Consider the following 12,101-nt stretch of genomic DNA (forward strand, 5'->3'; position numbering starts at 1 on the left):
TACAACAGCAAAGAGTAAATGTTAAAACATAAGATTTTTTACCCTGCACTACAAAGGCCAACTACAAATCTTTTTCTGCCACTATGTGTGACAAAAAGGACTGCATATCTCTGATATATGTTCTGCAGTTTCACAGATGGGGAAAAATAAGATGTGTTGATACCTCACTCAAGTTTTTGGGAGCATTCATCCAGAATAGACTAGAATTCCAGCTTATTGTGAATGAGTGGTGTACTTGTGCACACAGCCTGTTCATTCCTGCTTTGCTTCCTCCTGCTGGCATAACAGCTAAACAAACCAGGAACAGTTTGTTCAGCATGTCATCGGAACCAGGGATTCTGGCTTGTTGCTCCTTGACAAGCCAGAATTGTAAACTAGGGTTTGTTCTTGGTGTACAAATTTCTCACTTGTTTTGGAGCAACAAGCCAAAAGCCCTGGTTCAGGCAAAGCACTGGCTTGTTTAGAATACAGATGTGTAGATTTGAGGCTTGCAGGGCGCACTTTGTTTTTTACTAGAATCCCAAGACCTACCAAACTGAGCCTGGTGCAAAAGACACACACTTATAATTAAAGAAATCTAAGCTCAGGAATTTGTTTTGAATGGCAGAAATGAATGGAGTGTACAGTCCTTCCACACAAAAATCCACTCCCAGTTGCCCTGAGCTTTCTTCATCCTAGTAGACTAATTTAGCAGGGATGGGGATCATTTTCATGCTGCTATTGTTATACAATTTGGAGTTAGAAATCCTTACCAATCTACTGCAAATCACCTAGAGATCTACCAGCACATCCAGATCTACTTTCTACCCGCCCCTACTTTAGTAGAGAGGAAAAAAGTAGGAGTGTATGGGCTGCATGCACCAGCATGCTCATGATAATCCAGAACTCTCCATAATACTGGCTTATCTCTCCATGCGAACACAGCCACTAAGTAGTATTTCTACTATAATGTCCAAGGTAACCCTTAGAAGAAAATGTCCAAGGTTGAAGAAAATGTCCATGCCTTAGGGTACAATCCTATGGCTGCTAGCGGCTAGATGGCCACAGGATAGGTCAGCTCCTGGGAGGTCAGTTCCCAGAGAACGGACCTCCACTCCCTCCTGCGCTGCCTCGTAGACAGTGCGGATTGGCCCTGCACTCGGAACAGCAGCACAGAGTGGGGAAAATGGGGCATTCCCAGGGGTAAGCTGGGGCAGTCAGAAGTGCTGGTACAACACATCCTATGTGTCATCCAGCCGCCCCTTCCCACACTCTGAGGTCCCGCGGCTAGACAGTCTAAATCGACTGTCTAGCCACGAAAGCAGGATGGTGGGAGCGGGGAGATCTGCTCCTCACCACTCTTCCTGCCCTGCACTGGACAGGCGGTCACCTCTGGGCTCAGGGGTGACTGTCGATAAGGATAGGATTGCTCCCTCCCTATCTTATTTCACATCTAACTTACTGGGCACTGGAATGAAAGCCATGTTGCACATAAAGAAATACTTTCAAATATTTTGCAAATACACAAGATTAGAACACAAGAAGAGCCATGCAGGATCAGACCAAGGGGCCATCTAGTCCAGCATTCTGTTCACACAGTGGCAACCAGCTGCCCAGAGAAAACCTGCAAGCAGGACAAGAGTGGAACAGCACCCTCCCACCCACGTTCCCCAGTGACTAGTGTACACAGACATACTCCCTCTGATAGCGGAGGTAGCATATAGCCATCAAGACTAGCTGCCATTGATAACCTTCTTCTCTACGAATCTGTCCAATCCCCTTTGAAAGCCATCCAAGTTGCGGGCCATCACAACATCTTGTGAAAGTGAATTCCATAGATTAACTATGTGCTGTTAATTCACATCATGCATAATTTTGTACATCTCTATCATGTCTCCCCTTACTCGCCTTTTTTTCAAGCTAAACAATCCTAGATGTTGTAACCTTTCCTCATAGGGGACTTGCTGCTGCCCTTTGATCATTTTAACTGCCCCCTTTTGCCCGTTTTCCAACTCTACAATCTCCTTTTTTAGGCGCAGTGACCAGAACCATACACAGTATTTTAAGTGTGGTCACCCCACACATTTGTGTAAGGGGAGTATAATCTTGGCAGTTTTATTTTCACTTCCTTTCCTCAATATGGCTAGCATGGAATTTATGAGTAAGTTGAAAATACAGATCCCAATACAGATCCCTGTGGGACCCCGCTGTTTACCTCCCTCCAATGGGAGAATTTACCATGGATTACTACTCTCTGCTTTATGTTCTTTCCCGAGATCGTGGGGAAATATATATATAATCAGCATCTTGGACCACATTCCAATATAGTGACAGATTGATCAAGTTCGCATGACACAACAGCCCACCGTGGGCTATTTAAGGTTTGCACAACATGACAACCCCTGAACTGGGGTTGCATCGCCTTGGCTAGATGCCAGAAGCAAATGCTTCAGAAGTTGCCACACTGATCACTGTCCTGCTCTGTTAGTGATACAAACCTAAACACACTTACTTGGGTGTAAGCCCCACCAATTTAGGGCACAATCCTATGCATGTTCAGATGGAAAAAAAGCCCTGTAATTCCTAGCATTCCCAGCCAGCATACTTGGCTGGGGAATGCTGGAAGCTGGACTTTCTTCTGCATAGGACTGCACATTTACTTTTGAATGAACATACTTAAGAGTGCAGCGTAAAATAACTACTTTCACACTTTCTCATTGCCATAAGAATACCTAGTTGGAGTGCAGCTACTTTATTTTTTCCCTCTATAAAGATTATGAACGTGTATCCTTACATACCCCCTTCATGGATCACTGCCTTGTTGTGGTGAAGGGGCTTGCGTAACTCAGTGAACCCATAAGCTATGCCGTGCAGGGCCACCCAAGACGGACAGGTCATGGCAGAGAGTTCTGACAAAATGTGGTCCACGGGAGAAGGAAATGGCAACCCACTCCAGTATTCTTGCCAAGAAAACCCCATGGAACGTATCACAAGGCTAAAAGATATGACGCCAGAAGATGAGCCCCTCAGGTCGGAAGGTGTCCAATATGCTACTGGGGAAGAGCAGAGGGTATTTCCAAGTAGTGCCAGAAAGAGTGAAGCGGCTGGGCCAAAGCCGAAAGGACACTCAGCTGTGGATGTGTCTGGTGGTGAAAAGAAAATCCGATGCTGTAAAGAACAGTATTGTTTAGGAACCTGGAATGTCAGATCAATGAATCAAGGTAAGTTGGAGGTGGTCAAACATGAGATGGCAAGATTGAACATCGACATCTTGGGAATCAGCGAACTAAAATGGACAGGCATGGGCGAATTTAATTCAGGTGACCATCATATCTACTATTGTGGGCAAGAATCCCTTAGAAGAAATGGAGTAGCACTCATAGTCAACAAAAGGGTGGGAAAAGCAGTACTGGGGTACAATCTTAAAAATGATAGAATGATCTCAGTACGAATCCAAGGCAAACCATTCAACATCACAGTAATTCAAGTCTATGCCCCAACCACTGAGGCCGAAGAAGCTGAGGTTGATCGGTTCTATGAAGACCTACAACACCTTCTAGAACTAACACCAAAAAAAGATGTACTCTTCATCATAGGGGATTGGAATGCTAAAGTAGGAAGTCAAGAAATCACCGGGATAACAGGCAGGCATGGCCTTGGTGTACAAAATGAAGCAGGACAAAAGCTAATAGAGTTTTGCCAAGAGAACATGCTGATCATAGCAAACACTCTTTTCCAACAGCACAAGAGGCGACTCTACACATGGACATCACCAGATGGTCAATATCGAAATCAGATTGGCTGCAAAGGACATAATCAAAGATGGAGAAGCTCCATACAGTCAGTAAAAACAAGACCTGGAGCTGACTGTGGCTCAGATCATGAGCTGCTTCTTGCAAAATTTCGGCTTAAATTGAAGAACGTCGGGAAAACCACTAAACCGTTCAGGTATAACCTAAATCATACACCTTATGAATATACAGTGGAGGTGAGGAATAGATTTCAGGGATTAGACCTGATGGACAGAGTGCCTGAGAAACTATGGACGGAGGTCCGTAACACTGTTCAGGAGGCAGCAACGAAATCCATCCCAAAGAAAAAGAAATGCAAGAAAGCAAAGTGGCTGTCTGATGAGGCTTTACAAGTAGCTCACGAAAGAAGGGAAGCGAAAAGCAAGGGAGAAAGGGGAAGATATACCCAACTGAATGCAGAGTTCCAGAGAATAGCAAGGAGAGACAAGAAGGCCTTATTAAATGAACAATGCAAAGAAATCGAGGAAAACAACAGAATGGGAAAGACTAGAGATCTCTTCAAGAAAATTGGAGATCTCAAGGGAACGTTTTGTGCAAAGACGGGCATGATAAAGGACAAAGAAGGCAGGGACCTAATAGAAGCAGATGAGATTAAGAAGAGGTGGAAAGAATACACCGAAGAACTATACAGGAAAGATCTGAATGTCCCTGATAGCCATGATAGTGCGGTCACTGAACTTGAGCCGGACATCCTAGAGAGTGAAGTCAAGTGGGCCTTAGGAAGCATTAGTAACAACAAAGCTAGCGGAGATGACAGTATTCCAGCCGAGTTATTTAAAATCCTAAAAGATGATGCTGTTAAAGTGCTGCATTCAATATGCCAACAAATGTGGAACACTCAACAATGGCCGCAAGACTGGAAAAGGTCAGTTTACATTCCAATTCCAAAGAAGGGCAACGCCAAAGAGTGTTCAAACTACCGCACAATTGCGCTCATTTCACATGCCAGCAAGGTGATGCTCCAAATCCTACAAGCTAGGCTTCAGCAGTATGCGAACCGAGAACTACCGGAAGTACAAGCTGGGTTTAGAAGAGGCAGAGGAACTAGAGATCAAATCGCCAACATTCGCTGCATCATGGAGAAAGCAAGAGAATTCCAGAAAAATGTCTATTTCTGATTCATTGACTACGCTAAAGCCTTTGATTGTGTGGATCACAACAAACTGTGGCAAATTGTTAAAGTGATGGGAGTACCAGACCACCTTACCTGTCTCCTGAGAAACCTGTACAAGGGTCAAGAAGCAACAGTAAGAACCAGACATGGAACAACCGATTGGTTCAAAATTGGGAAAGGAGTACGACAAGGCTGCATATTGTCACCCTGCTTATTTAACTTATATGCAGAGTACATCATGAGAAATGCCGGGTTGGATGAATCAGAGGTCGGAATTAAGATTGCTGGGAGAATTATCAACAACCTCCGATATGCAGACGATACCACCCTAATAGCAGAAAGCGAAGAGGATCTAAAGAGCCTCTTGTTGAGGGTGAAAGAGGAGAGTGCAAAAGCTGGTTTGAAACTCAACATTAAAAAAACGAAGATCATGGCATCTGGCCCCATCACTTCCTGGCATATAGAAGGGGAAGAAATGGAAGCAGTGACAGATTTTACTTTCTTGGGCTCCAAGATCACCGCAGACGGTGACTGTAGCCCTGAAATTAAAAGACGCTTGCTCCTTGGGAGGAAAGCTATGGCCAACCTAGACAGCATAGTAAGAAGCAGAGACATCACCTTGCCGACAAAGGTCCGTCTAATCAAAGCTATGGTTTTCCCAGTAGTAATGTATGGCTGTGAGAGCTGGACTATAAGGAAGGCTGAGCGCCGAAGAATTGATGCTTTCGAACTGTGGTGCTGGAGAAGACTCTTACGAGTCCCCTGGACTGCAAGGAGGTCAAATCAGTCCATCCTAAAGGAAATCAACCCTGACTGCTCATTGGAAGGACAGATAATGAAGCTGAAGCTCCAATATTTTGGCCACCTAATGCGAAGAGAAAACTCCCTGGAAAAGACCCTGATGCTGGGAAAGACTGAAGGCAAAAGGAGAAGGGGACGACAGAGGATGAGATGGCTAGATAGCATCACCGATGCAATGAATATGAACTTGAGCACGCTCCGGGAGAGAGCGCAGGACAGGAAGGCCTGGCGTGCTATGGTCCATGGGGTCACGAAGAGTCGGACACGACTGAACGACTGAACAACAACAAAAAGCCTGGCTCCAGCCCTATGTTTTTACACTACGTCGTGTTTTGCATGTAGGATAATTCACGTTCAGTTGTTAGTCTGAAAACCAGATTAAAGAAACGTACGGCAGCTCTCTTTATTTCGTGAAGAGGCGGAGGAGCAAATCCGAGCGCCCGCGTGGTGCTCAGAGAGCGTCGGAGCCGGCCTCGGAAGACCTGGTTCGATTACGCACCCTGCTCTGAGCGCGCTGGGCGACTCGGGGCCAGCCACGCTCTCTCAGCCTAGCCTGCGTCACAGGGCTGCTGTGAGGATAAAAAGGAAGGCACGGGAGGGGAAGGCAGGCGTCTGTTGTACTGAGCCCCCTGGGGGGAAAGGCGGGACATGTGCGCGATAAATAAGTGACGCCGGAACTGAAGCGCTGCCGACTCGCCTCTAGGAAAGAAATGAAACAACGCTTTAGAAGTAACATACAAAATGACCCGCACGAGCCGAGCCACCGCAGCCCAGGCCCCTCTGACCTGCTTCTGAGGCGACGCCTTGGACACGAACCCGATATCCCAGCCGTCGTCGTCGCTTTCGCTACTCTCGCCCGCCGCGGCCGCCGCGATGGAGCGCGCCCCGCCGGCCATCGACGACCCACGACCACCAGCTTGAGAGGGGCCTCGGCCTCCGCCTCGCCGCCACCCGCAGCTCGCGCACGCGCGCACAAAAGCTCCAGCCCCTCCCTAACGCTTCCACGCGCGCCCCACTCCAAGGCGCAAGCGCAGAGGTGAGGCGAGGGAAACGTCAGCCTCGCTTCTGCGTGTGGCAGCCAATGCGGGGAACTGGAGCTTCGTGAGAAGTTACTGAGCGTGGCGGCGGCGCGCGCGGGGTCACGTGCTTGCCAATAAGCGCGGTGGGGGGAGGGGAGGAGTACAGTCAAATCTTAACGGGCGCCAGCGGAGGCTGGTGACTCTGATCTCAGTGGGGCTATGCATCCATTCTGGGTTTCAGTCAGAACCAGCCAGGACTCTAAAAGAGCTATCCAAGGTGCTGAACCTATTTTGGGGAGAGGGTTCATTATCTTGGATAACTCCTTTAGAGTCCTGGCTGGTTCTGACTGAAATCCAGAAGGATGGATTGATTGATAGCATTTGTATACCGCTCCACATCTAAACAGATTCCGGAGCGCTGAACAACAAGAGCTAAAATGAACAAAAGAGAACAATGAAATGTGATATCAAAATTATTCCTTAAAAAACTCCGTGCCAATAAAACCGAGGCTGGTTCACCAAGGAAAGCTTCCCGGAAAAGCGCTGTTTTGAGGAGGCGCCGAAACCAGCCCGCGTCGGCGCCGGCCCGCCTGACCTCCAGAGCAGGATCTACAGCCCCACTGAAATCAGAGCCACCAGCCTCCCCTGACGGGCGCTATGTGTTGAAGTGACGGTACTTATTCTAAAACAGCCTTTCTCCACCGGCTGAACTGCAGACGTTTTGGATCGCAGCTCCCAGCATGCTTGACCATTGGCCATGCTGGCTGGGGCTGATGGGAGTTGAAGTCCAAAACATCTGGAGTGTACCAGGCAGGGAAAGGCGGTTCAAATAGATGAGATCTTAAGGGTGCGATCGTATGCACGCTAACTGGAGAGCGGTACTTCTTAACAAACAGCTATCAGATTGAGCAGGGCGGCAGCATACACCTATGAGCGCTATCCATGTTTACCCAAAAGTAAGTGCTACTGAGTTTAGTGGAACTTACTCCCAGCTAAGTGTGGATAGGATTGCAGCCTTATTTGGAAGCATGTCCCATTGAACGCTATGGGACTTATAACTAAATTTACGTAGAATCAATCTGCACATATCCCAAAGGAAATTTGACATGGTTGCCCGAAGCCCCATTGATTTAACTGGGACTTAACTGCAATCCTGTACTTGTTAAGTCAGAAGTAAGTCCTGTTCAGCAAGGCTTACTCCTTAGTAAGCATGCTTTGGACTGCAGGTTCAGTTGGAAATAACTGCTGTTAGATTATGCGCATTATATTTCAGTCTGATGGCAGAGACAACTGTTCTGTTGCAGGATGGGAAATTGTCCTTTTTTTCAATGCCGCAGTGCCTACCACACTCAAGAGAAGGTAAGAGTTTCCACTACTCTGAAGCATCTGTAGCTAGCAGAAGGTCCAGTGGGGATTTGGACTACAGCCATAGCATGGCAGGAATGATTAAATCAGATTAAATGATTAAACCAACCTGGTGCCCTCCAGATGTTTTGGACTACATCTCCCAGCATTCTTGACCGTTGGCCATGCTGGCTGGGGCTGATGGGAGTTAAAGTCTGAAACACTGAGTGGTACTAAGTTGGGAAAGGCTAACGTTAGAGCCTTAACCCCAAGAACGCTGTTCTAAGATTTTTCACATTACTTAGCATCTAGTCTGGCCCTTCTGCTACTTTCACTAGCACCTGGATCAAGCAACTTAAAATATATGACATCCATTTTATTCATTGATATGATGAATAAAATCAAGTAATGCATCCATAAGCTCTACCTTCTTGTTTTTGTCCTTTATCTGATTACGATTCTATATTGAGTCAGACTACTATATTCTGACTGAAAGTGTTTCTTCAGGGTCTCAGGTAGGGGTCTCCAGTCCTGCCACAGCATGGATTGAATCTGGAAGCTGATACATACAAAGCATGTGCAATGAGCTATGCCCCCTCCCCATTTAAGTAGACAATTGGTTCTTCCAAATATTTACAACAGGTGGTGCTAGAACCTTAAATTGTTATCCTGGGAGTTCCCAAAGTGTCTGAAGAAGGTTTAAGTTTACTTTGGACCCACAGTTTTCTAATACAGCTAGTTAAACAAAAGCAAGTGGCTATTAATAAACCCATCACCTGGCCATGGAATTAATAGGGACATATTTACAGAGGAGTAGAAACATGTTATTGTGCATTGCTGCTTAAAAAAATGTTTACCTTTCAATCTGATAACACTTCAAGAAATTCCACTTATTGCATGAATGACATAACACTTGAAAAAATAATTCATCACAAATATTTCCAAAGCTGCTCTACAGTTTACTGGTGCAGATTCCATTGAAGTGAGAGTTACATGTTCTTTTGAATGGATTTTGGATCTGGCTGTTGTATAGCGATTGACACTCCTTAAAAGCTTTGACAAATGCCTCATGTATTCTCCTTAATGAATTTCATGCCTATGTAGTCTGCTGGCAGTGTTATAACTAAAAAGCTCTGCATTAAAAAGGATCTAACAGTTCGCCCTAGGGTGGGGGAATGTTTGTAGAGTTGTGGTTTATACAAACTCTAAAGGATGCATGATTCATGTTCTATAAAAAGATATATAGGTAGACACAGCAAACAGAAGAAAATGTAAATAAACTTAGGGCGCAATCCTATGCATGTTTGGACAGAAAAAAGTCCCACACCTCCCAGCATCCTCCAGCCAGCCATGCTGGATTGCACCCTTAAACTGCTCTTACTCAAGTTGCATCGGAGTCTATAAAACCACTTTGTTTATGATCTCCAACCACAAAATAAATAGTAAGAGACAAGTGGGACCTACAACAAAATGTAGCAAAATGTTGCTCCTGTTCATTCTTCCAGCCAGCCATACCCTCTTCCAGGATACTCTCTTCCATTCTCCCCTCCCCCTGGTTTCTCCCCTTGTCTCCTCCAACAATGGCCAGTTTAAGATATGGGCTAACTGGGGTTCACCCACCACCACCCATCTTAGGGGCCCTACCAGTTTTCTAGACCACCTCCAAAATGTTGCACAGTTTTTATTTCTGCCATGTCTTATTACAGTCTCTCCCTTCTCCACATTTACTGGTCATGTGCACAAAGCATTAGAGGGGAAAAAAGCAAACCAATACTTGCCACTCAGAGCCCACTGCCCAGAGATGGACTGGTGGCATTCCAGACCCTTAAAAAAATAAACATCCCCTTTAAAAATGTTTTTAAAACCTTCAGTCTTTATTTTAAAAAATGATGCGCAGCATGTAGGCTTCTCCTATACAGACCCAGTCTCAATGCGTGGACATCAAGGCCAGTGCTAGGAAAGCTGTGTGAGGTTAGCAATGTAGTCCTGCCATCCCATGTACTCAAAGAAGCCTCTTCACTTGGTTAACACTTGAAGGGGGCTTTAAAGTCTTTTGCTTCAAGGAAAGCTAAATGATGTTCCACTAAGATACGTAGAAACCTTTTTCTGCATTGTTGTTGTACGCAACGTGGTTTTCTTTCACTGGGTTGTATCCACCATTGATCACTAACTTATGTCCCATTCACCTCAGTGGGTCTACTCTAAGTAGAACTAACATTGCATCCAACGTGTGTGCACAGGCAAAGGTTGTGCATGTGAGCAGAGTTGGGGACAGGGTAGGGCCCCCTCTACGGCCGGTTAGCCCAGGGCCCATCATAGCCTTGAATCCAGTGCTGCATCCAACAGTCAGCCAGCATTCTTTGACTACTGAGCCTGCTGAGTTCACACTGGACTGTTTGGGGGTTCTCCCCCTCCTCCTTTAGGATTTTATTTTTCCTAAAGATTCTTTGTACTTCCGAATCTGATACCTCCCTCATGTGTGTAGATGGTGCCGTTTTGGTTTCGTAAGAATCGGTGCTTGGAGAATATCATTGTCTTACCTATGTGCATATCCAATTATGTTTATTATCCCTATCACTCCTGTCTTTTACCTGAAACACTTATATCTCTCTTTGTTTATTACATTTGTAACCTGCCATTCCTCCAAAGAGGTCATGGCATTGTATGAGAGGGGGGTGGGGGAGAGCTATGGGTAGATTAGGCTGAGAGAGAGTTACTGGCCCAAGGTTTCCCAATGACCTTGATGGCTGAGAAGGACTTCAAAGTGAGGTCTTCTATTCCTGTTCCAAGTCCAGGAGGTCCATCTACCAGACTTCATATCAGTCAGTAATGAGGAGTGCAACATTATGAAATGTATGATCTTGATATATGAAATGTAGTGAGGGTGTTAAGACACTCTGCTTGTGCATAAGAAGTGGGACATAAATATATAACAAAGATGCATCTTTATTTCAAAATTTTCAGCTCTCAATTTTGGCTATGGGAACTGGGGAAAGGATATATACTGGATGGGGTGTGGTACACAAGGTGAATTCATTTTGTTTATTCTCAGAGTGGCATTAGAATCTTTCCTTTATCATTCTCTTATTCTTCACACTTAGGATCTTATTAGCTTTTTGTGAACTCTGCTGTTCACTAGGCTCTGCTTTCATTGTGCTGTTCACAATGAGCCCTGCAGTAGTTTTTCACTCCTGCATAGTAGCAGCTAATTTAGAACATGCCAGTGGCTATGAACAGTTCAAGTTGTTCCTTTAGCACTTGCAAAGGAAGATGTAAATAAATATGTATTTTTTACAACAACAACAACTTCCAGTGCTAGTTAGGCCCAAAGCAGGAATTCGCCCTGAGGGTACAAAATGAGATCCCTTCACATCATTTCTGCCAGGGACAGAAAGATATTCCCTGAAAGTGACACAGAGTGAATTGAATTCTCAACTAGTCATTACAATATTTACTTAACCTCCACCTTGGTTGTCATCTAAACCCTTCTGGTAGAAATGATGGGGTAGATGTAAGCTGTAAGTTACACGTATACAAAATGTTCGTAATATTTATCTCTCATTTATGGGCCAGGAAAAACTGCTTGGGAGTTTACACGAAGGTGGGCCCCTTGCTGAAAATCATTGTCATGCCATGCCATCCTTCATGTATTCCATCACAGCTACTCAGTACTACCATATAATGAATTACCAGGGGTAGTATATAATAGAAAATGCCTGTGTTATTTGGTATATCTTGCCCTATCTCTTGTAAAGAACTGCTTGCATTTTTACAAAAGTGCTGCCATCCTCCACAATGCCGCATAAGGCAGCCATATATAGCTGTGTAATGGTCAAACCACACCTAAAGTTGATGAAGGAACAAGTTTATATGACATTCTGCTGATGGTTGATATGTTGCAGTGATCATATAAAGCAGGGGTGAGCAACTTCTAGGGATCAAGGGGGCTGTGTTGCCCTCCCCAGACCTCCCCAGGGGCTGCATGCTGGCTACCGAAATTCAGTGGCATCTCACTGAGGGGCAGGGGGGAAG

The 12,101-nt window shown here is 45.4% G+C and overlaps 1 protein-coding gene across 1 annotated transcript in view; it reads right to left on the reverse strand.

Moving 5' to 3' along the window:
• Window positions 1-6,680, reverse strand: part of ASZ1 (ankyrin repeat, SAM and basic leucine zipper domain containing 1) — a 52,627-nt gene extending 45,947 nt beyond the window's left edge. The window contains exon 1 of the mRNA XM_084810821.1: window positions 6,492-6,680. Within this exon, the coding sequence (XP_084666947.1) occupies window positions 6,492-6,602 (111 nt within the window). The 5' untranslated portion in view covers window positions 6,603-6,680. The remainder of the gene's footprint in view (window positions 1-6,491) is intronic.
• Between the last annotated feature and the right edge of the window lie 5,421 nt (window positions 6,681-12,101).

The sequence above is a fragment of the Heloderma suspectum genome, chromosome 7, assembly GCF_057233095.1.
Source record: "Heloderma suspectum isolate Gila_16-S chromosome 7, 16-S_ref, whole genome shotgun sequence".
NCBI classification, from domain to species: domain Eukaryota; kingdom Metazoa; phylum Chordata; class Lepidosauria; order Squamata; family Helodermatidae; genus Heloderma; species Heloderma suspectum.